Here is a 25,487-nt window from a genome sequence, read left to right as displayed (position 1 = left end):
CAGCAGCCCCCTCTTCCATACCTAACAGTCATGTACAGCAGCCCCCTTCAGTTATGTACAGATCTCTTGTGCAGCAGCCTCCTCTTCCATACCTAACAGTCATGTACAGCAGCCCCCTTCAGTTATGTACGGATCTCTTGTGCAGCAGCTCCCTCTTCCATACCTAACAGTCATGTACAGCAGCCCCCTTCAGTTATGTACAGATCTCTTGTGCAGCAGCCTCCTCTTCCATACCTAACAGTCATGTACAGCAGCCCCCTTCAGTTATGTACAGATCTCTTGTGCAGCAGCCTCCTCTTCCATACCTAACAGTCATGTACAGCAGCCCCCTTCAGTTATGTACGGATCTCTTGTGCAGCAGCCCCCTCTTCCATACCTAACAGTCATGTACAGCAGCCCCCTTCAGTTATGTACGGATCTCTTGTGCAGCAGCTCCCTCTTCCATACCTAACAGTCATGTACAGCAGCCCCCTTCAGTTATGTACAGATCTCTTGTGCAGCAGCCCCCTCTTCCATACCTAACAGTCATGTACAGCAGCCCCCTTCAGTTATGTACGGATCTCTTGTGCAGCAGCCTCCCCTCTTCCATATCTAACAGTCATGTACAGCAGCCCCCTTCAGTTATGTACGGATCTCTTGTGCAGCAGCCCCCTCTTCCATACCTAACAGTCATGTACAGCAGCCCCCTTCAGTTATGTACGGATCTCTTGTGCAGCAGCCCCCTCTTCCATACCTAACAGTCATGTACAGCAGCCCCCTTCAGTTATGTACGGATCTCTTGTGCAGCAGCCCCCTCTTCCATACCTAACAGTCATGTACAGCAGCCCCCTTCAGTTATGTACGGATCTCTTGTGCAGCAGCCTCCTCTTCCATACCTAACAGTCATGTACAGCAGCCCCCTTCAGTTATGTACAGATCTCTTGTGCAGCAGCCTCCTCTTCCATACCTAACAGTCATGTACAGCAGCCCCCTTCAGTTATGTACAGATCTCTTGTGCAGCAGCCCCCTCTTCCATACCTAACAGTCATGTACAGCAGCCCCCTTCAGTTATGTACAGATCTCTTGTGCAGCTCCCCCCTCTTCCATACCTAACAGTCATGTACAGCAGCCCCCTTCAGTTATGTACAGATCTCTTGTGCAGCAGCCCCCTCTTCCATACCTAACAGTCATGTACAGCAGCCCCCTTCAGTTATGTACGGATCTCTTGTGCAGCAGCCCCCTCTTCCATACCTAACAGTCATGTACAGCAGCCCCCTTCAGTTATGTACAGATCTCTTGTGCAGCAGCCCCCTCTTCCATACCTAACAGTCATGTACAGCAGCCCCCTTCAGTTATGTACGGATCTCTTGTGCAGCAGCCCCCTCTTCCATACCTAACAGTCATGTACAGCAGCCCCCTTCAGTTATGTACGGATCTCTTGTGCAGCTCCCCCCTCTTCCATACCTAACAGTCATGTACAGCAGCCCCCTTCAGTTATGTACGGATCTCTTGTGCAGCAGCCCCCTCTTCCATACCTAACAGTCATGTACAGCAGCCCCCTTCAGTTATGTACGGATCTCTTGTGCAGCAGCCCCCTCTTCCATACCTAACAGTCATGTACAGCAGCCCCCTTCAGTTATGTACAGATCTCTTGTGCAGCAGCCCCCTCTTCCATACCTAACAGTCATGTACAGCAGCCCCCTTCAGTTATGTACGGATCTCTTGTGCAGCAGCCCCCTCTTCCATACCTAACAGTCATGTACAGCAGCCCCCTTCAGTTATGTACAGATCTCTTGTGCAGCAGCCCCCTCTTCCATACCTAACAGTCATGTACAGCAGCCCCCTTCAGTTATGTACGGATCTCTTGTGCAGCAGCCCCCTCTTCCATACCTAACAGTCATGTACAGCAGCCCCCTTCAGTTATGTACGGATCTCTTGTGCAGCTCCCCCCTCTTCCATACCTAACAGTCATGTACAGCAGCCCCCTTCAGTTATGTACGGATCTCTTGTGCAGCAGCCCCCTCTTCCATACCTAACAGTCATGTACAGCAGCCCCCTTCAGTTATGTACGGATCTCTTGTGCAGCAGCCCCCTCTTCCATATCTAACAGTCATGTACAGCAGCCCCCTTCAGTTATGTACAGATCTCTTGTGCAGCAGCCCCCTCTTCCATACCTAACAGTCATGTACAGCAGCCCCCTTCAGTTATGTACAGATCTCTTGTGCAGCAGCCCCCTCTTCCATACCTAACAGTCATGTACAGCAGCCCCCTTCAGTTATGTACGGATCTCTTGTGCAGCAGCCCCCTCTTCCATACCTAACAGTCATGTACAGCAGCCCCCTTCAGTTATGTACGGATCTCTTGTGCAGCAGCTCCCCTCTTCCATACCTAACAGTCATGTACAGCAGCCCCCTTCAGTTATGTACAGATCTCTTGTGCAGCAGCCCCCTCTTCTGTGTTGCTTTCATTTGCAGCCTCTTCTTCCATATGCAGCAATTCCTCTTCCACATCCAGCCCCCCCTTGGCCAGCTGCCACCCAAGTCCTGGGCCTTGGTGGCCTTCATAGAAATCCGGCCCTGCGTGCTTACAGCCAAACTACGGTGTTATCGTAACCTCCCTCAGTCTTCCAATCCTCCATTTTCCTACACCTTTCTCATACTTACCTAATAACAGATGCCTGATTCTCCAGATGCCATCCATTACCAGATGTGTGTATTATCAAAATCCAGCAATCAGCCATGTGACCTCTATAACAGGAGGAAATCAGGCGATCTGACTCTCTCCTATAGCAGTGGTCAAGTGGTAGCCGCCAGCTCGTAGCGATGTAAATTAGGCTTTTTGTGGGCAATATTTGTTTTCAGTAATTACTGTATTTTCTATGCAATGTAGGGAAAGGGAAAAATAAGGGAAACTACACACAATTTCTCCAATTCCACCCCCTATCGTTTTAAAATAAACAATGCTACTATAGATAAAACCCATACATTTTATTTACCCACTTGTCCCGGCTATCACAACATTTAAATAATGTTTTTTTGTGTTTTTGTTTTCTCACTGTACCCTATCAATAATTAGAAAGCTTGATTTGCTAAAATAACAGTAATATACCCTCATGACCTATGTAGTGAAAAGCCGAGTCCCTAAGGTAACTATTTATGTATTTTTTTTAAATGCCAACACTTTTTTTTTTACAAGTGAGGCATCGCGTCATCATATGCTCCCCATCGCAGTGGCCATTATTCTCTGAGACTGGCCACACTACCTGTGGTGTGGCGCAATGTGGGGGAAGTCGTTCTGACGACGCTGAGGCGACACAGAATCTGCAGTTCTCTGCCGAGCGGTACAAGTGTTACCTCCCGACAGGCATGTCAATTTTATTTAGATTGTTGCTGTGGCACTATGGGGCGCATACGCCAATCAGCCATAAACTGTGACGTACTTCCTGTCCAGCAAAAAATACATCGCTGTTCAGGTGGGGTGGGGGGGGGTTGTGGACTCTGCCGCGGGGTAATGTGCAAGGGTGCAGTGCCATTGTCCAGCCCCGGCCCCCCCTTATGCAGCAGGACATGTTAAATTAGCCTCAAAGGAACAAGAAGCAAGAAGCATATGGAGGCTGCCATAATTATCTCCTTTTAATAATACCAGAGGCTGCAGTAGTGTCTGAATCACACCTGAAACAAGCATTCGGCTAATCTTGTCAGATCTGACAATAATGTCAAACACCTGATCTGCTGCATGCTTGTTCAGGGGCTATGGCTAAAAGTATTAGAGGCAGAGGATCAGCAGGATGCCAGGCAACTAGTATTGCTTAAATGAAAATCAACATGGCAGCCTCCATGTCCCTCTCAATGACCTTTACCACTATTTTGACCTATAAGTAACAAATCACTTTTCCCATAAACAGTAATTGTCCTAAATAACAGATGGATTCAGTGAAGTAGTTTATTTGCTTTTTCGACTCACTTTTGTAATTAGGAGCAAAATAAACATAATCAGCAATCAGGCTAATGAGTGTTCTTTCCTACAGTGCTAGTTTATAAACCTACCTATTAGTTTCAGTGATCATTTAGAGGAAAGCCTTATTCTCATTACACATTGTTCAGGTTGTTAGTTATAGATATAGTTACTGTAGGTCAGTGCAGGGTCAGGATCAGGGATGTAACTATTTCACTCCCTCTGATCAGGGCCGTTTCTTGGGCAATGCGGGCAGGGCGACCACCCTAGGAGCAGATTAGCAAGTAGAAGAAGGGGGGCGCAGGCAGAAGAACATAACCGCTAGGGAGCTCGTGACGCGAAGTGCAGCCAATGGAAGAAGAGAGAAGATTACCAGCGTGATCGCCTTCCTTGGCTCCTCCTGGGCTGCCTGCGTCAGACGTCAAGTCATCATCTCGTCACCACCGCGTGATGACCCCTGATGTCCTGTAGCGGTACTGCAGGCTGTCAGTGCGCAGCACCCATGGAGGAGTCGGCTTTCTGGGCTCTCTTCCCGTGTTATTTCCTGGTCTCTGCTTCCTCCTGGATGAGCCGCTGGCCACTAGTAAGTAGGCAGATCTACTTGTGACCTGTGGCTGTGTGACTGTCCCTAAAAAGTAAGGGCCGGTTTCCACTACAAAGTGATGCGAATGCCGCTACCTAGCCTCATCACATCACTTCCGCCGCCGGGTGCATCACTTCCGCATCTCCCGATGCGGAAGTCAATTGAGGAGATGGGACGCGGCTGCGGGCGAATGCAGCCATGCGAGATTCTGCTGCATACTGCAGATTCTCGGATCGCAACATGCATGTAGTGGAAACTATTCCATTGCCGTGCATGTGTTTCAGCACACCTGCGCTGCGATGCGGCTATGTAGCCGCATCGCACCGCTCCTAAGGGTGCGCGAGTTCCCGGGGGTGGGGAGGAAGGGGGCGCAATTTTTACATCCTTGCCCTGGGTGCAATGTTGCCTAGAAACTGCCCTGCTCTCTGATAAACTGTTCCATCCTTCAGATCAGGTGTTTTCGTGGCTACACTTGTTATGGGTGTGGCTACACTTGTTATGGGTGTGGCTACACTTGTTGTGGGTGTGGCTACACTTGTTGTGGGTGTGGCTACACTTGTTATGGGTGTGGCTACACTTGTTATGGGTGTGGCTACACTTGTTATGGGTGTGGCTACACTTGTTGTGGGTGTGGCTACACTTGTTGTGGGTGTGGCTACACTTGTTGTGGGTGTGGGTACACTTGTTATGGGTGTGGCTACACTTGTTATGGGTGTGGCTACACTTGTTATGGGTGTGGCTACACTTGTTATGGGTGTGGCTACACTTGTTATGGGTGTGGCTACATTTGTTATGGGTGTGGAAAGTTCGATGGCCACACTTGTTTTATGACCCTTGTGAGATGGACCCCTGGGCTATGAGGGTGGCCAGGGTGGGAACATTGGGGGCCCCATCCTAGTTTTGCTGCGGGCCCCCATGGTTTGCAGTTACACCACTGGTCAGGATTAAGGTGGCAAACAGAATCAGTTTTGGGCTGCCTCCAGGCCTCCGGGCTTTGAAATGTAATCATTATAAAAGCCGCAATTTGCGGCAGAGAAGGTAAATTAGGGCACCCGGTAGCAGGCGCTGCTGTGTACTTTGTCGCAAATCCCGACTTTTTAAATAGGCACCTATGGCGGCACGTTTTTTTCTCCTGCGCCCTTTTGTCCTGATACGGGGCAGTGACCCACTACACAGCATTGGCTGTAGTAGTTCAGCATAACAGAGAACACTAGTGTAGATTTTCACTACCTGAGACCCCAAAATACAGAAACTACCAACATTTGGAAATTACATTTTTGTTACAATATCCCCCCCCCCCTTCCCCCCCCCCCCCAAAAAAAAGACCTAGATGACAATGTACACATTTTGCAGATGGAAACACGACAGAGGCAAAAAATAACTATTGCAGCCATTAACAATCCTATTGGCGAGATTTATATTGTGTTTGAGTAACATTTGTTCTGGGCAGCAGGCTGAGAGGCGGAGTTGCCCCTTAATGTATGAGCTGTGTCACTCTGCAGGCTAATGAATGAGATTCATCCAGAGGAATATAAACAGAGGCAGTCTATAAAGCATGCTTATTATGTCCCGAGCTTCCTGGGATAATGAGGCAGCTGGAGGCATCGGCGTACACAGCACAGCTCTCCAAACAACTGTGTACAGTAATAGCCAGCCAGCCCAGGAAAGATTCTACGTAAGCAGAATGACATTCCAGGATTTTACCTTTCTGGGATACCCTTTAGAACACAGATGTAGTGCATAGCTACTTTATATAGATAACCATATTTACACTAATGATAGTTAAAGGATAACTGAACTGAGAGGGATATGGAAGCTCAGCTGCCATATTTATTTCCTGTTTAAAGGACACCCGAGGCGAAAATATACTAATGTAGTAAACAATTGTATCTATCTTCCTTCTCCTAAAAATGACTTTTCAACATATTCAACATTTTTATTTTATGTGTAAATCTACTTTTTAAGTTTTAACTGTTTTATTGTTTTTTTGCTCAATGACACATTCATTGACGTATGCCAGAGCTACAATCTATGAGCTACTGATCCTTTTTACCTCTTTCCTGCTCTCAGAAGCCATTTTCTGCTAGGAAAGTGTTTTATAGTTGGAATTTCTTATCAGTGAGGGTCACACTGTAGTCACTTCCTGTCTGAGTCAGGACTGAGTCAGCCACTTACATACCTGATATTTAACTCTTTCAGGCAGAGAAAGAAAAAAAGGAACACAGCATAGTTATTTGTGTGCTGGGCACTGTACATACACATGTCTATCTCATGTCACATGTCACTTCGGCTATCCTTTAACAATACCAGTGGCCTGGTTGTCCTGCTGATCCTCTGCCTCTAATACTATTAGCCATAGCCCCTGAACAAGCATGCAGGAGATCAGGTGTTTCAGACTTTAATGTCAGATCTGACAAGACTAGCTGCATGCTTGTTTCTGGTGTTATTCAGACACTACTGCAGAGAAATAGACCGGCAGGGCTGCCAGGCAACTGGTATTGATTAAAAGGAAATAAATATGGCAGCCTCCGTATCCCTCTTACTTCAGTTCCCCTTTAAATTACCCATACATCTAGCGATTTTGGCAGCCTATCGACCAATAGACAGATCTCTCGCTGATCAAATCTGATCGGAGTGAGATGTAATGGCCAGCTCGCCGGCGGTGTACGAACACGTATGCAGAGGCGTATCTAGAGGGGTACAGGCATGGCCCCTGTTCTGTACCCCCATGCCTTCCCGTCACTCAGACCTCAGATCAGATTCATTCTGTTATATTGGGAACATGGCTACTTCATTTTTGTATGTAGGGCGCACTTAGCTTAGTGTTAGGAAAGAGGACTGAGAGGGAATGAGAAGAGATGTTTCCAAAAGAGGAACTTCAGCAATATCTCGAGCCAAAAAACATAGGCAGCCATAATTCATGTATGCGAGAAATGATACTGTTCTTAGAGGGAAAGGGGGTCTCTGACCGGGAGGGGGGGGGGGCGCAATTTCAGTGTTTGCCATAGGCTCCGTGTTACCCAGATACGCCTTTGCACGTGTTACTGTATATCTCCCACAATTTAGAGGGGCTGAAGGTAGACAACTATGAATCATAGAAGGCTCTCTAAAGCATTGGTGAGAGCAAAGACTTGTGGGTAAGAATACACCTTTTGTTTCCTTTGGGCATCTGGGATGGAGATCTCCGGAGGCGGCCTGACTCTGGCTTTCTGATCCGCATGTTTGTGCTGTGAGAGCGAGTCACAAAATATTACACCTAGAGCATACAAACTTCAGCCCACGGAGCTTCCCTACTTTGCATTATGTTTGGTCCTACGACAGGATTTGCCGCCGGGAGACTGGCGCGCAGGATACAGCCGCTATGGCTTATCCTGCTGCTGCACAAGTCCCGGCAATGTTAATTACTATTCCACCTCTAGGTCCGTGTGAATAGTGGTGAATGATGTAATCCAGCTTCCAGCTATTGCTGGAGGTCGAATTATTGTGTTTTAAAAGTAATTTCAGCTCAGTCTTCTGACGGCGCCGAAGTTACTGTCTGTGCGCCGCTATAACCGTAATTCCTATTACGGTCTATGGTGGCGCTGGCTGCGCCCAAGTCATCTGCGCTGGATTGCCAGTGTTCGCACCAGAGAAGCTGTAATGGAGGTGAAGCTCTAGATCACGAGGGAAGCCATATAAGGAAGGGTGAAAGCACTAGGTACCAGGAAACTGTATAGGGGAGGGAGGAGGCACTAGACACCAGATAACTATATAGAGGAGGGAGGGGGGTACTAGACACCAGGGAACTGTATAGGGCAGGGAGGACAACCAGACATCTGGGAACTGTATAGGGGAGGGAGGACCACTAGACACCAGAGAACTGTACAGGGGAGGGAGAAGGCATTAGAGACATGGGAGCTGTATAGGGGAGGGAGGAGAGCCACTAGACCTCATGGAACGGTATAGGGGAGGGAGGGGGGGCACTAGACACCAGGGAACTGTATAGGGGAGGGAGGGGAGCCACTAGACACCAGGGAAATGTATAGAGGAGTGAGGGGAGCCACTAGACACCAGGGAGCTGTATAGGGATGGCAGGAGGGCCACTAGACACCAGGGAACTGTATAGGGGAGGGAGGCGAGCCACTAGACACCAGGGAACTCTATAGGAGAGGGAGGGGGGCCACTAGACACCAGGGAACTGTATAGGGGAGGGGGGCCACTAGACCTCAGGGAACTGTATAGGGGAGGGAGGGGGGCCACTAGACACCAGGGAACTGTATCGGGGAGGGAGGCGAGCCACTAGACACCAGGGAACTGTATAGAGGAGGGAGGGGAGCCACTAGACACCTGGGAGCTGTATAGGGGTGGCAGGAGGGCCACTACACACCAGGGAACTGTATAGGGGAGGGAGGGCACTAGACACCACAGAACTGTATAGGGTAAGGAGGAGGGCCACTGGACACCAGGGAACTGTATAGGGGAGTGGAGGAGGGCCACTAGACACTATGGAGGGAGGGGGGCTATTAGATACCAGGGACATTTATAAAGTAGGGAGGAGCCCACTAGACATTGAGGTTGGCCCTTGACTTGGTCCCAGTGTACAATGTCGGCCTAGATTGTATTTGAGATTGACACCCCTGAGCTAAAGAATCGGCATGACAACCAGGCCTGCCGTGGCTGACTCCATGTTTCTTTTCTAACAGGATCGTTCAGGGTGACTTTTTTTTAACTCACAGCAGTTTACCTAAAGTCATCATCATCACTGATTGCTCACGTGTTGCTTTGTTCCTCAGGCTGCCAGTACTATTATCTCCCATGGGGCAACGTGAAGCCTGTTGTGGTCCTGTCATCCCATTGGGAGGACATCATCCACCGAACCGACGCCCAGAACATCATCCAGCACGGCATAGACAACCTGGTGAGCTGGAATACATGACTAGACATCAGACAATTTCATGGTGGGGGTATTAACTGTTGAAGCAGAATTCTTGGACTTAGAAAAGATTTAAACCCCCCACCACCACCACCACCACCACCAACACCACCAACACACACGCACGCACGCACGCACGCACACACACACACACACACACACGCACGCACGCACACACACACACACGCACGCACGCACGCACGCACACACACACACACACACACACACACACACACACTACACACACACACACACTGTACACACACACACACACACACACACACACACACACACACACACACACACACACACACACACACACACACACACACACACACACACATACACACACACACACACACACACACACACACACACACACACACACACACACACACACTGTACACACACACACACACACACACATATACACACACACACACACACACACACACACATATACACACACACACACACACGCCTGCTCAACATCGCCACCCTTTGTGTGATATAATCCAGAAAATGGTGCAAATATTTTTGCACCCATCTTCACCCACGCCCCCATCAGTCATGGGTCCAGCTACTGTACAGGGTGCTGTACTCCCTAACGGACTGCTAGGCTCCACTTCTGCTCTTCTCAAGTAGCCTCTCTGTCCAGACCTTGGTATTGGTATACCACAAATAATATTGTGCCCTCTCCCCTCACACGGACCTTTGTCCAAGGGAAGGTGAGTGGCAGACCTAGCCACGCCTCCTCCTATATCTTGACGTAGGATGCTGTATCACTCTGAGGTACAGTCCCCCAACTCTAGGTGATCAGCCATTGGCTAGGGGTCACTGGGCTAGACATTATGTTATGCTTGGCACACAGTGCCAGGACAGTTAGGGGGTATCATGAGAAAACTTTTCAAATGCCTGACACATGGGCAGTGAGTTGTCATGTAGAATCATTTTGCAGCGCAACTGATGCGGTGTGAAAGGACCCTTAGGGCCTGTACATACTGCTGCGCTTGCGCTGCGTTTATAAATCGCAAAGCCTTCATTAAAATAGAAAAATCGCATCGCACCAGTGTGTACAGGTCTTCATGATTTTCATGATCTTTCATAAGACCTTGCAATTAAAAAATCACGCGATTTTAAAAGTGCAGTGCAAGCGCAGCAGTGTGTACAGGCCCTAAGGCTCATTTTACACTTGGTGCGATGTGATCTGCGTACGGTGAAACAGCAGTCGCACCAGAGCAGTACTGACACTTTAACTAACACATGCGGCAGATTGAGATACCGGGGAAGTTGATGGCATCCGGCCTTCCAAAAGTCGCACCCTCCAGTGACGTTAGTACTGCTAGACAGTAAACACCTCATCTGAACATGTGCATATGCGCACCGTAAGCGCGCCAAAAGAAAAAATAAATAAATTTGGTTGTTACCCTTGACTTTCATTGCTTGGGGTGCCATGCGCGATAACGCACTTCAGCTTCTGCATCAGCGCAGCTTTACCGTCACATCACATGGCACGTTCCATTAACTTTAATGGCCACCGCGGGGAGGTGCGTTAGATGGAGGCGACACAACGCAATGCTGTAAGTGTAAAAGGGGCCGACATAGTTCCAGTGCTGTATAACATATTACGGTACACAGTATGATTATTAAAAGGAACCAGAAGTGAGAGCCATACGGAGGCTGACATATTTATTTCCTTTTAAACAATACCAGTTGCCTGGCTGTCCTGACGATCTCTTTGGCTGCCGTAGTGTCTGAATCACACATCTGAAGGAAGCATGTGGCTAATGTAGTTAGACTTCAGTCAGAAACATCTGATTTGCGTTCTTGTTCAGGGTCTATGACTAAATATATTAGAAAAAGAGGCTCAGCAGGAGAGCCAGGCAATCTGCATTGTTTAAAAGGAAATACATATGACAGCCTCCAAATCTCTTTCACCTCAGGTGTCCTTTAAAGATTCATTGACTCACTACCACACTATATATTTTTTTCTGCTAATTTCTCATTGTGCCCTTTGTGCAGGAGAGGAATCTGGAGCAGGTGAACCTTGCAGTGAAGGCGCGGAGTTCCTCCTACGACCTGAACTACTTAGTCATTCGTTTGATCGATGATGTGATCAGCGACTGTGGGTAGGTGTGTGTGTGGGGTGGGGAATGTGGGGGCTTCCCTGGGGTAATATCTCAGAATAATGCAGAGGGGGCATTTTCACCAGGTTCAACTCTTTGGCCCTTTAAAGAGAACCCGAGGTGAGTGGGATATGGAGGCTGACATGTTTATTTTCTTTTAAAGTGTAACTGTCGGGCATAAAATAAAAAATCAATTCTTTATTTTTATCTGGTAAACAAGTAATAAGGATTCTAATCAGGCAATCCAAAAGTTTAAATCTCTATTACTGTTCTTGTTTATAAATGCTTCTGCACATTAGTTAAGTCTGAGGGGAATTAAAGAAGCAAAAAAAGACAACCCAGCATGCCCTGCAACTTCCTTTTTGCTGCAACGTACCAAATAAGAGTCAGGTAAACTGGGGAATGATCATTTATAAAGAAGAAAAGTAATAGTGATTTTAACTTTTGGATTGTCTGGTTAGCATACCTATTACTTGTTTACCAGAAAAAAATAAAGAATTGATTTTTGATTTTATGCCCGACAGTTACACTTTAAATAATGCACATTGCCTGGCAGTCCTGCTGACCCTCTGCTTCTAATACTTTAAGCCATAAACCCTGAACAAGCATGCAGATCAGATGTCTATGACAAATCTAACAAGATTAGCTGCATACAGTATATCACATAACTATAATTCCTTTATGTCAGACACCCGATACCAGACGTGCCGTCCATTCCTGGGACCACCCACCTGGATCTGTACCTCTTCCGCTTCCGGAAAATTAATCTGAGCCAGATTATCCAATCGGCTCTGAAGCTGAAGCACGAGGAGTGTGAATTGGGGGATGTCCTGGAGCAAGCCGAGGATTGGCTGCAGAGGCTGAAGGCCATGGTGGAGGAGGTAAGAGGCAGCTGGATGGTGGTAGAGATGATCTCACCATGGACAAGGGCTTTTTCCGTGACATTATTACTGAGCAGCAGGCAGACTGTTGCCGTTGAGCAGTTTATGCCTTGATAAAGAGATCCGGCGTGGTCCCGAAACTTTGGCTTCTTGGTTGTGGCTTGAAATACATTTTTAATTACAAAAGAAGTGCCAGTTTTTTGACTATCTGCTTCAATGACTTCTGGACCAGTTCCTTAACCCTTTAGCAGCCAGTTTATTTAGAGGCTTGAAACTGCTCCAGGCCAATTTATTTTAGCACATTTTTTATTTATTTGTTACATTTCCCTGCTTCTAATTAGTACTGCTGTAATGTGTATTTATGGCCACTTGTCACTAGGGGGCAATGTGAGGCAATAACAGAGGACTTCTGCTTTCAGGTTCTATATTTCCTGCTAGTAGAGAGAGATTAAAGCATTCCAAGAATTTACAGCATGACGAGTTCTGCCGGCTGAGTTCAAATGCAGTGTACTTATCTCTAGCGAGAAACTCTAGTGAAGCTGCTGATAGGTTAAAGGATAGCTTTACATTTCAATCTGAATTATATGACTACTGTCACACGCCCCCCACTGGCCAGACCGCTTAGTGCCTCCCAATCTGCTTCAGCCCACAGAGCCCTGAGTGCTGACATTGCATTTTATTCATAATTGGTTTATTCATCTTGAATTTTGAGCAGAAATGCTTTCTGAGTGTCTGACTGTGTTCAGGAGTGTCTGCACTTTCAGAGAAGTATTTACTTAATTGTATCAAGTGAGGAATGTAAACACAAGATAACATTATCTCCAGTTCAGATGCGTCCAGCTTTCTCTGCAGGGAACTTGTAAATCCCGTGTTTAACTAATTGAATGCTGTTCTAGTAAAAAAAAAAAAAAAAAATGGCGGTAGTATATAATATGCTGTAAATAATCTTTTAGAGCAAAGAAGATATGCTGGGTTCATTCCACTTTAAAGGGAGGCTATTCCATTACTGAGAGATTTTCGGACCCTAAGGCCTTGCTTACACTATTCGTTGAAAAACTGATGCGTTATAACTTTCCATAGCAGTGCATTCTGAAAAAGGTTTCAGTTAAAATGCGTATAGTGGGAACTGAGCCATCAGGAAACATGTCCAATGCTTTGAAAATCAATTTTTTAATATATCAGTTGCTCTCAGTTATAACTGAAATAACAACTGATTTTTAATGCAAAGTCCATGTTTTCCTGTGGCTCATTATACACATTTTAACAGAAAGCTTTTTCACAATGCACTGCTTTGGAAAGTTTTTCAGCGTGTAGGGCATATTTCTACTACACGCTAATTCTGGACGCAGAAAACTGACTCCAATGAATGCCTATGGGAAATCTGCATCAGAAAAATCACGTTTAGTGGAAACAGACCCATAGGCATTCATTGGAGTCAGTTTTTCTGCATTCGGAATCCGTGTGTAATGGAAACAGGCCCATAGTGTAACAGAGGCCTTAGAGCTTTTTTCCACTATATATCAGTTGTTGTCAGTTATAACTGAAAGGACAACTGATTTGCAGGGTAATGTCCATGTTTCTCTATGGCTCAAGCAATATTGCTGGTTAATGGAAGTGCTGACTCGTTTCTAGAAAAGCGCAAGTATGGAAAATTGTGACTAGATGTTCTATCCAGAAATAATACAACTCCCGAGAAGGGCACTTAGTAATTGAGATAAAGGGGTAGTAGGTACTAAACGGCAGTTGCCAGGAGAGTCAGTACATGGGTGGTCAGTGGGGAATCGGGGAGTCTTGCACCTTGCGTGGCTGTAATGAACACTTCATCAGGAGCTGGAGTTCTGCTTTAACAGTGCCTGTGTAACTTGTGGTTGGCGTTCCATAGTTTTGCTGTGTTCAGCTGTCTTTGACGTGTGTGTGTGTTTTGGACGGCCGTACTAATATCATCGTGAATTCCCCTTCACAGCCGCAGAACAGCCTGCCAGATATAGTGATTTGGATGTTACAAGGAGACAAGCGTGTGGCGTACTACCGCATGCCAGCCCGCCAAGTCCTTTTCTCCAGGAACGGAGCCAAGTGCTGCGGGAGGGACTGCGGCAAGCTGCAGACCATCTTTCTGAAGGTATGTGTCCTTCCTTGTCACCTCAGCCATGTTCTCTGCCTGGCTGTGACTGATGCCATGTGCAGACCGGGCGGAGCCTCCTGTCAGAATCTCACTATAGCGACTGACTGACTTCCCTTCAGATCCGCTCTGCTGGCCGGCAGCCCTGTCTGGAGGATTTGTCAAGCACTGGCACTGTTATGTTTTGTTTTAAACCTGACCACAGGCACACATGTTTTCCTATTCCTATGTAATGAAACTTCTGTTATGTGATTGTATAACCTCCTTAGGTTGCTTCCCCACGTATTGCAATTTTTGCCGCGTTTTCGGGAATGCCGAGCAATGCAATCCACAGGGACATCAGAAGTGTATAGACTGCACTGTATAGACTGCGCTCTCTGTCTGATGTCCCCATCCAGGCGTTGCCATTCACTGCAGATTCCTAATACATGGTTTCCGACAAAAATACACAAACACATTGCGATTTCCTTTCATTATAATGAATGTAATTGCAGTCACATTTCCAAAAATTGCATCAAAACATGGGGAAGGGGCCTTAAAAGAAACCTGAGACGTTATAGAAAGAAGCATTTGTACTTACCGTACCTGGGGTTTTCTGGAGGCTGTGTGCTCCCTCTGTGTCAGTTTGCTCTTATCCATTCATTTGCTGTCTGGCCTGGTAGTCAGGGACTACTGCGCATGTGTGGGGGAGATGTTGGTGGAGGCAGTCACTTCTCGAAGGGAGGTGTAATTCGGGGAGCAGTGTGATAATGATTACCAATATTCAAAGTATCTATAGAAGTGATTATTATGAGCACAGGACCAATAGAAAGCTAATACAGTAGTTGAGGGAGGGCCCCAATGCGGTCGCAACCTCTGTACCCCCTATTGCTACGCCCCTGCACTCCATGCAACATAACATTGCTGCTATGGGGTGCCTAGTTTCGGTGCCTGCCGGGGTGGGCGTTGGTGGATTCAGTAATGGCTGCTGGGAGGCAGGTCTTAGTGAATGCAGTGGCTGCTGTGGGCCGGTCTTGGTGAATGCAGTGGCTACTGTGGGGCGGGTCTTGGTGAATGCAGTGGCTGCTGTGAGGCAAGTTTTGGTGGAGGCAGTGGCTGCTGTGGGGGGGGGGGTCTTGGTGGATGTAGTGGCTGCTGTGGGCCGGGTCGTGGTGGATGCAGTGGCTGCTGTGGGGTGGATCTTGATGGATGGAGTAGCTGCTTTGGGGCGGGGCCTTGGTGGATGCAGTGGCTGCTGTGGGGCGGGTCTTGGTGGATTCAGTAATGGCTGCTTTGTCTCACTCTTGTGATTTTTCTCTTCTAGTTCCCGCAGGAGGGTAACACAGGGGCCAAGATGCCGGCGCAGGTCCGGGTGCAGCTGTGGTTCGGCCTCGCTGTGGATCAGAAGGAATTCAATCAGTACGCTCAGGGGAAGCTCTCCGTATTTGCTGAAGCTGTAAGTTTGGGTTATGTAAAACAATGGGCATACTGGAGAATTTGAATAAGTTTTATTGAGTTTACAGGATTAACCTTTTCACAAAAACTGGACGTATATATATGTGTCCAGTGTGAGCCGGTGTGCGGCAAATAGGACATGCATGTGCATCCTGTCATGTCGCGGCAGTTGTGCATACTAACTTCCAGGATAGTGTTTAGCGCCATCTAGTATTCAAATTGTATAATTAAAGCTAAAAAAAACTCAGAACATTTAATTAATTATAATTAAAACCTTATTAAAGAGAACCTGTAACAAAAAAAGTTCCCCTGGGGGGTACTCAGCTTGGGAGGGGGAAGCCTCAGGGTCCCAATGAGGCTTTCCCCTCCACTGTAGCTGCAGGCAGTCCAGCGCTGGCTCCCCCGAAGTGTCCCAAAATCCTCCCTCGACAAGCCTGACAAGCGCTAAGCGCTGATTTATTTATTACTTTCCTGGCTCCAGCGGGGGCGCTGTTGCGGCTCTCAGCACGGAGATAGGCGGAAATAGCCGATCTCTGTCGTGTCCGCTCTACTGCGCAGGAGACTTGCGCCTGCGCAGTAGAGTGGCCCGACAACGATCGGCTATTTCCGCCGATCTCTGAGCGGAGAGCCAATACTGCGCCTGTGCTGGAGCCAGGAAGGTAAACATTTACATCCCCGCTGATCGGGGAGCTTTATCGCAGCCGCTGTGGGACACAGGAGGACGGGGGAAGCCTCAATAGGATCCGGAGGCTTCCCCCCCCCCGAGGTGAGTACTCCCCAGGAGAGGTTTTTCTTAATACAAGTTTTCTTTAACCCCCCCCCCCCCAAACATAAACACTTAAAAAAAGTGACAATTAGAATGCAAAACAAAACATAAATAGTTGCTTTACCTTAGGGTCTGAGCTTTTGTAATATACATGTAAAGAGGGTATATTACTTTACTGATATTTTAGCAACTATGGACTTGTAATTATTAATGGGTACAAAAAAACCCCCCCTCAAGACAGAACAATTTCGCCTTTATTTCCAAATAATATACTGTTGCCTTACATTGTACTGGGGACATCATTTAAACGTTGTAATAACCGGGACAAATGGGCAAATAAAACGTGTGGGTTATAGTTCCAGTAGCATTTGGTTATTTTAAAACTGTAGGGGATGGAATTGAAGAAATAGGGTATTTTGTTTTCCCTTTTTTCCCCCTACGAAATGCATAGAAAATAAAGTAATTACTGAAAACAAGCATCACCCACAAAAAGCCTAATTTGTGTAAAAAAAACAAACAAACAAAAATAAAATTAAAATAAAGGTTTAGATCATTTAGGTGTGATAAGTGGTAATAAAGTTGAATGGGAGGATCGCTGGCAAGGGAAAATGGCTCTTGGTGGTGAGGCTAAAATAGACTGTGGCGTGAAGTAGTTAAAGGGGAACTTCAGCCTAAACAAACATACTGTCATTAAGTTACATTAACCACTTCACCACCACGGGTGCATGTATCATAAACACCCTTTGACCACCAGGTAGATACACGAACCGCCGCTGTCCGCGCTCCCGCTCGCTTGTGCGCGTGCTTTCACGCTCGTGCACACCACCGCCCGTTAGCCCGGAGATCAACGAACGGGCAAAAACATTCCCGTTCGTTGATCTCAGCCCCCCAGCAATGATCGGCTGCTTCTATGAGAAGCTGCGCGATCATTGTGAAAAAAAAATAAAAATTTCCCAGCTTAACGCTTGCAGGACGCATTTAAAAAAATTACTGTGGCCATCTTGTGGCCAAATAGTAAAACTACAGTCATAAGCCTTTTTCATATACAAATACATTATTTTACATTATAAATTAACTCCCACACTTCCCAATTGTTACCATTTTAATTTTTGTAATAAAAAAAAAAAATTACAATAAAAAAACAAAACAACACATAAATAGTTACCTTAGGGACTGAACTCTCAAAATGTTTATATCAAGAGGGTATAACACTGTTACTTTATAAACTATGGGCTTGTAATTAGGAATGGACGCAAAACTGAAAAAAATGCACCTTTATTTCCAAATAAAATATTGGCGCCATACAATGTGATAGGGACACAATTTAAACGGTGTAATAACCGGGACAAATGGGCAAATACATTTCATAGATTTTAATTACAGTAGCATTCATTATTTAAAAACTATAATGGCCGGGATTGTCAAACACTGAGATATTATTCACAGCTATAATGTAATAATCTCTTGAAACAGATGTTCATTAGCGAAGAAGGCAGCACGGGTCATAACAGAGAAAACAAACCATTTTCTGTATAGTTCCAGCCAAGTCATGAAGGGGAGTTATAGCACATTGCTCAGGTAGCTGGCCTATGGGTATAATGCACAGAAGAGACAAATTATTGCCAAAATGCATGAAGACAATCCCAGAAGTAGAATTAAACAAAGTCTGAAGTACAAAAACAAAAAACAGATATTCCCCTATGGAGAGGGAAGGCTCTGGGTCCTATAGAGCAGGGGTCCCCATCCTTTTTTAGCCCAGGGACCGCTATCCGGACCAAACTTTCCTTTGGGGCGGGGGGGGGGGGGGGAGGGGGGAGCGCGGTGGAGTCGGGGTTAGCAGCGGGAGGAGAGCGTTCCCGTTCCTCTCTCAGTCCCCTCCTTGCAGTGCTGACGCCCCTATTTCAATCTGCTGCTACTGGAGGCTTCGGAAGCCCGGGTGCTCCTGAAGATAGGCGGCTCTGTGCAGCGCAGGCGCTCCTATGTCCTCGCACATGCCCAGTACGCAGCCGCAATCTGCAGGAGCACTCGGGCTCCCAAAGATTTCCATGATGGCACAGCAATATTCCACCTATGGGTATTCAACCGATTACTGCTCTACCGGCGGTGACGGCACTGGAACGAGGGGACTGTGAGAGTACTGGGAAGGCTCTATTGGACCCAGAGCCTTCCCTCTCCATAGGTGACTATCTGTTTGTTTTTTCACTTCAGACTTGCTTTAGTAAAAATAAAACTGCCAGATTCTAGGAAAGTTCTGTTTAGGAGGACAGATACAATTGTTTATCTCATCAGTTTATTTTCACTTTCAGGTTTGCTGTAAACGAGCCAAACAAAATTGAACACAGTCACTGTCAAGGCTGCAAATAACAACAACAAATGAGTCTTTAATGCTACAATACTTGTGTTGCATTCTTCTATATCTCGGTTTACAGTATGTCCTGTCTTGGGTCTTTGTAATCTTGTGATCGGTATTGCGTGACGTTCCCCCACCTTATCTCACGGGTCTCCATAGCTGCCCATTGTGCATGGGAGAAGCTGCTGACGCTTTCTTTTATCTCTTGTAGTATGAGAACCAGACCAAGCTGGCCTTGGTGGGAAACTGGGGGACCACGGGCCTTACCTACCCCAAGTTCTCTGACGTGACCGGGAAGATCAAACTGCCGAAGGACAGCTTCAAACCGTCCAGTGGCTGGGCCTGGGCCGGAGATTGGTTCATCAGCCCAGAGAAAACGTGAGTATACCGCTCTTACTACATCATGTTTTTTTTGTTCTCTTGCTGCTAACCAGGGATGCTCAAATCCGTAACCGGATGAATACAGATAGTTGCTATTCGGATTTCATCCGGTTAAACTCAAATCACCTGTGCGGGGTGACCGGGGCGGGGAGGTTAATCTTACCTATCATGACGTCTTCTTCGTCTGTCCCTCGGCGCCTCCCACGATGCGCTCCTCGCACATCACATGACTACAAACACTTCCTCCTTCAACCTGGAAGGAGGAAGTGTTTTTAGTGACATGACCGCAGCTTGGACCGCATCGTGGGAGGCGCCGAGGGACGGACGAAGAAGACGTCATGATAGGTGAGATTAACCCCCCCCAATCCCCCCCCCCGCCCAGCCCACACAGGTTATTTGAGTTTAACCAAATGAAATCCGAATAGCAACTATCTGTATTCATCCGGTTACGGATTTGAGCATCCCTGCTGCTAACTGCAGACTTGTGAAAAAAAAACACAGGGACACCGAGAGCCCAATCTGGTGTAATATTGTTAGATTGCAAAGTTAGGGTTATAAAGAATACAGGTCCTTCTCAAAAAATTTGCATATTGTGATAAAGTTCATTATTTTCTGTAATGTACTGATAAACATTAGACTTTCATATATTTTAGATTCATTACACACAACTGAAGTACTTCAGAGCCTTTTATTGTTTTAATATTGATGATTTGGGCATACAGCTCATGAAAACCCAAAATTCCTATCTCAGAAAAATTAGCAGATTTTATCCGACCAATAAAAGAAAAGTGTTTTTAAAACAAAAAAGTCAACATTCAAATAATTATGTTCAGTTATGCACTCAATACTTGGTCGGGAATCCTTTTGCAGAAATGGCTGCTTCAATGCGGCGTGGCATGGAGGCAATCAGAATCAGAATCAATCAATGAAATCTTCATCTCCATAAAGCTTTTCAGCAGATGGAAGCATGAAGTGCTCCAAAATCTCCTGATAGCTAGCTGCATTGACCCTGCCCTTGATAAATCACAGTGGACCAACACCAGCAGCTGAAATGGCACTTCAGACCATCACTGACTGTGGGTACTTGACACTGGACTTCAGGCATTTCCCTCTCCCCAATCTACCTCCAGACTCTGGCACCTTGATTTCCGAATGACATGCAAAAGTTGCTTTCATCCGAAAAAAGTACTTTGGACCACTGAGCAACAGTCCAGTGCTGCTTCTCTGTAGCCCAGGTCAGGTGCTTCTGCCGCTGTTTCTGGTTCAAAAGTGGCTTGACCTGGGGAATGCGGCACCTGTAGCCCATTTCATGCACACGCCTGACGCCTGTACACGGTGGCTCTGGATGTTTCTACTCCAGACTCAGTCCACTGCTTCCGCAGGTCCCCCAAGGTCTGGAATTGGTCCTTCTCCACAATCTTCCTCAGGGTCCGGTCACCTCTTCTCGTTGTGCAGAGTTTTCTGCCACACTTTTTCCTTCCCACAGACTTCCCAATGAGGTGCCTTGATACAGCACTCTGGGAAAAGCCTATTCGTTCAGAAATGTCTTTCTGTGTCTTACCCTCTTGCTTAAGGGTGTCAGTGATGGCCTTCTAGACAGCAGTCAGGTCGGCAGTCTTACCCATGATTGCGGTTTTGAGTAATGAACTAGGCTGGGAGTTTTTAAAAGCCTCAGGAATCTTTTGCAGGTGTTTAGAATTAATTAGTTGATTCAGATGATTAGGTTAATAGCTCGTTTAGAGAACCTTTTCATGATATGCTAATTTTTGAGATAGGAATTTTGGGTTTTCATGAGCTGTATGCCAAAATCATTAATATTAAAACAATAAAAGGCTTGAACTACTTTAGTTGTGTGTAATGAATCTAAAATATATGAAAGTCTAATGTTTATCAGTACATTACAGAAAATAATGAACTGTGGTTGCTGAGAGGCAACTACTTATAAGAGCATGTGGGCCTTTAGTGGTACTTCGCTGGTCGCTGCTCAAAAGTTTCCACTCGAGACTAGCCCGGGAGGTGGCCTCTGGATGGGGGGGAAGTCATGGGGAAACTGGTAGAAAGTACAAAAAAAATACCCCCAAAAATTCACGGGGAGTGTAGAAAACTACCTGGGCTATCTATCAGGTACCCAAGAAGATACAAAGTTCCGATCCTACCTTCAAAGAGTAGACTTCAAGCCAAGTAGTATTCCACAGTTTTTCTTATCTTTATTAAAGGGAACCTTAACTGAGAGGGATATGGATGTTTCCTTTTTAAACAATACCAGTTGCTTGTCAGTCCTGCTGATCTCTTTGGCTGTAGTAGTGTCTGAATCACACACCTGAAACAAGAATGCAGCTTATCCAGTCTGACTTCAGTCAGAGCACCTGATCTGCATGCTTGTTGAGGGGCTGTGGCTAAAAGTATTAGAGACATAGGATCAGCAGGAGCGAACTTCAGCCTAAACAAACATACTGTCATTAGGGGCCATATGCAATTTGTTTTTTCACCTGAGTTTTCTCCTAGGTGATATTTTTAAACTTGCAAATAAAATGCCTTTTAAGCCGCCAGAATGCAAGCAAATATTCAAAATAATTTTGATAGTACTTTTTCACCTACTTTTTGGTACTTTTTTAGTTGAAAAGTGCTGAAAAGTTATTTTAAATCGAGGATGCAAAATTATCTCACAGGAGAAAACCCAGGTGAAAAAGTGAATTGCATATGGCCCTAAGTTACATAAGTTATGTTAATTAAAATTATAATGTCTTGCCCACCCTGTTTTAAAAAAACAGGCACATGTTTGTGATGTCTTGGGGGCAGCCATCTTTTTGGTCGAAAGGAGGTGACGGGGAGCATGAGACACAGGGCCAGATTTCTCAAAGCATTACCGACAGTTTTTCTTCTTAAACAATTTTAACCAGCAGGGGGACTGTTCTGCAGGATTATAAGAAAATTCTTAAATCCTACGTAATAGCGGGAGTTTAGCGTGGATTTCTAGAGCTGCGCTACAGTTAAACAAAGTGCAAATCCATCCCTAAACTGCCAGTGCTTAATAACAGTTCTACAGATAGTGCAGCAGTGCAGGCTAGGCATGATTTGTGAAGGGCTCCTCCCCTCCCTGCTGCGAGGTGTCCTGTGAAGCTGCTCTGTGCTTAACCCTTCCAGTGCTGGGCATTGATGCAATACAGCAGATGTATTGGTTACCTCAGCAACAGCAAATTCCCTCACACACTGACTATCTGAGAAACCTTCCTAACTCCTCCTATTCCTAACAATTTAAGAAGGAAACTACACTATCTAGTGATTTCTCAGGATGTCTGAGACAGTTCTGCACAGATTTCTAGAAACCTACTAATATTTTGTCTCAGACACTCCCCCACAGTTCCAACTGTCCTGTGTCCTGATCACTCCTCCCAGCTGCGCGCGCTAGGCAACGAGAACAACAACATCAGAAATCCCATCATGCTTTGCACAGCATCAGGGGAAAAATGCCCGGGCAGATTTCTTTGATGGGGCGGAGCTTAGCTTCTGCGCAGCTAAAAATGAGGCTTGGGTAAGAAAAACAAAGTTCTGATGCTGTGAAACTGTTAAAGAAACACCAAGCCTTTTCAGTGCTGCTGAGTAGATTTTTAGTCTGGAGGTTCACTTTAACTCCACTTTGATTTTCACTACTTAGGTCCACTTTAAAGCCTTGGCGATAACTGCATTTATACAATAATAAATACCAGCCTTGAGAAATCTTAATACGCGATTCTCTTGTAGTTGTACACGGCTGTAGAAATGCCCAGTTTTGGCTTGCAGGCACCATAAAAATGTTAATAGTTTCTTTGCGGTGGGCACGACTTTTGCCAAAATTCTGCAGCCTTCATTGTGATGGCGCATCGAGAGGCTGTTTTACCGCCCGCCGACATTCTTGTTTTCCTTTCCAATTACATCAATCCTTCTGTTCCTTACACCCATCTATTTTCCTTTCCCTCTCCAGAACACGGCCCATTAGGCAATTTTAATTCCTGGTGATCGTCCCGTGGCATTCGCTGCCGCTTGATCTAACGCATACGATAATACGATAATCAATTTAATGGCGGTGTTTGCAGCGAGGATTGAGCACCGCAAATTCCACCGGCAATTGAGAGAAGTGGGGTCAGCGACACTTATTAAGGTTCTCGAATGTCGGAGAAACCGCCTCATAAACACATCGAGAGAAAAGACGTCGAGGATGGCTGAAAAGGAACAATTTTCACGCCCTTAGGCCGTCCAAGTCAAATACAACATTAAACTAGAACTGCGAGATTTCTCTCTTTACAGGATTTTGGAGAAATGAGATTAGTCATGCTATATGTGGTGTTCAACATTTCTTTGGGGGAGGCTTACCTTCGCAATATTTTAATATTCTAAAGCTCCGCTCCAAAGAAAACGTTATTTTAATTTTTGCTTGTGTCAAGAATGGTTGGAACTACAGCCAGATCTTTTTTTGTTTTCATTAGTGTTATTTATTTTTGTCACAGAACAGAGGTTTATGGTAGCTGCAGTACCTCGATCTGCCACTGGGGGGCACCGACGCAGTCTCATAAACGGATTATGTCACACCTGCACAATCATACGGACAATGATACTCTCGCCATCCTGTAGGCTAGAGATGGGAAGTTCGGATCTTTTCAATGATCCGGATGATTCGAATCGGATCATTGAAAAGATCCGGATCTTTGATCCGAATCTCGGATCATTTTACTACCGAAGCATTCGGGGGTGAAATGAATAGCAGGACAGGTCTTTCCCTGCTGTGGACAGGAGAAGGGGAGGGGGGGTGGACACACAGAGAAGGGGAGAAGATGGACAGAGGGCAGGGAGTGGACAGAGAAGGGAGGAGGGACGAGCAGAGAGCAGAACTGTTTGCACACAATACCCACCTGCTGCAATCATATGCTTTACATGTATTTCACCCAAATGCTCATCTGTATACCTTGAATGGAAATGTCGCACAGTGAAAGAAAGCATTCCCCGAAGTGAAGTGCAGCTGTTTAGTGCCGAGTGCAGGAGGATCATATTGCACAGCAATCACAGTGCCTGCAAAGTTACTGAGCTGTGCTGAGCCAAAAGTTTCCCATTTGTTCACTGTGCACAACTACGGAACAGACAGCCTAGAATGAGCAGCACATTATAGCCAGTATGTGTGCTCTACACATATCTGGCAGTGGCACCCATGTCCCCTCTCTCTCATCTACCTGTCCCTGCAAGGCTGGCTCCCCTCCAACAGAGCGATTCATCTCAGCTCTGCTTCCAGGACCCCGCTGCCCGCTGAGAGGGGGCGTGTCGCTCCTGGCCCTGCCCCTTTTGCGATCCGAATCACTCATTTTGATCATTCGGATGATTCGACTCACAAAATAGATTCGGATCAAAGATCCGAATCGTTCATGATCCGGACAACACTACTGTAGTAGGCTGAACTGTTGTGTTTTCTTAGTCTACAAATGGAAACCTAATCCAATGCAAGTGTAAGGTCTGGCAGATCTCCTGTCTTCTTTAAAGAGGAACTCCAGTGAAAGTAATGTAATAAAAAGTGCTTCATTTTTACAATAATTATGTATAAATGATTTAGCCAGTATTTGCCCGATGTAAAATCTTTCCTCTCCCTGATTTACATTCTGACATTTATCACATGGTGACATTTTTACTGCTGGCAGGTGATGTCAGTGGAAGGAGATGCTGCTTGCTTTTTTTTGCCAGTTGGAAACAGCTGTAAACAGCTGTTATTGCCCACAATGCAATGAGGTTCACAGGCAGGAAACTGTCAGGTTCATGGTCCTGACCTCACACTGTGGGAGGGGTTTCACCACAATATCAGCCATACAGACCCCCTAATAATCCGTTTGTGAAAAGGTATAGATTTCTCATGGGAAAGGGGGTATCAGCTACTGATTGGGATAAAGTTCAATTCTTGGTTACGGTTCCTCTTTAAAGCCTGTTACACACCATGCAATTACCCGGCAGATAGATGGGTCGAATAGATAATTTCCGACAAGTCC

The 25,487-nt window shown here is 46.2% G+C and overlaps 1 protein-coding gene across 6 annotated transcripts in view; it reads left to right on the top strand.

Moving 5' to 3' along the window:
• The window catches only part of DYSF (dysferlin), a 456,891-nt gene that overhangs the window by 202,781 nt on the left and 228,623 nt on the right, over positions 1 to 25,487 (top strand). For all 6 annotated transcript variants that reach the window (XM_068274344.1, XM_068274325.1, XM_068274335.1 and 3 more), the window contains 6 exons: positions 9,289 to 9,413; positions 11,451 to 11,557; positions 12,243 to 12,435; positions 14,399 to 14,554; positions 15,858 to 15,989; positions 19,316 to 19,482. In XM_068274344.1, the coding sequence (XP_068130445.1) occupies positions 9,289 to 9,413; positions 11,451 to 11,557; positions 12,243 to 12,435; positions 14,399 to 14,554; positions 15,858 to 15,989; positions 19,316 to 19,482 (880 nt within the window). The remainder of the gene's footprint in view (positions 1 to 9,288; positions 9,414 to 11,450; positions 11,558 to 12,242; positions 12,436 to 14,398; positions 14,555 to 15,857; positions 15,990 to 19,315; positions 19,483 to 25,487) is intronic.

The sequence above is a fragment of the Hyperolius riggenbachi genome, chromosome 1, assembly GCF_040937935.1.
Source record: "Hyperolius riggenbachi isolate aHypRig1 chromosome 1, aHypRig1.pri, whole genome shotgun sequence".
In the NCBI taxonomy this organism is placed as follows: Eukaryota; Metazoa; Chordata; class Amphibia; order Anura; family Hyperoliidae; genus Hyperolius; species Hyperolius riggenbachi.
The sequence above is the reverse complement of the archived record's forward strand: the minus strand, read 5'-3'. Positions and strand labels throughout refer to the sequence as shown.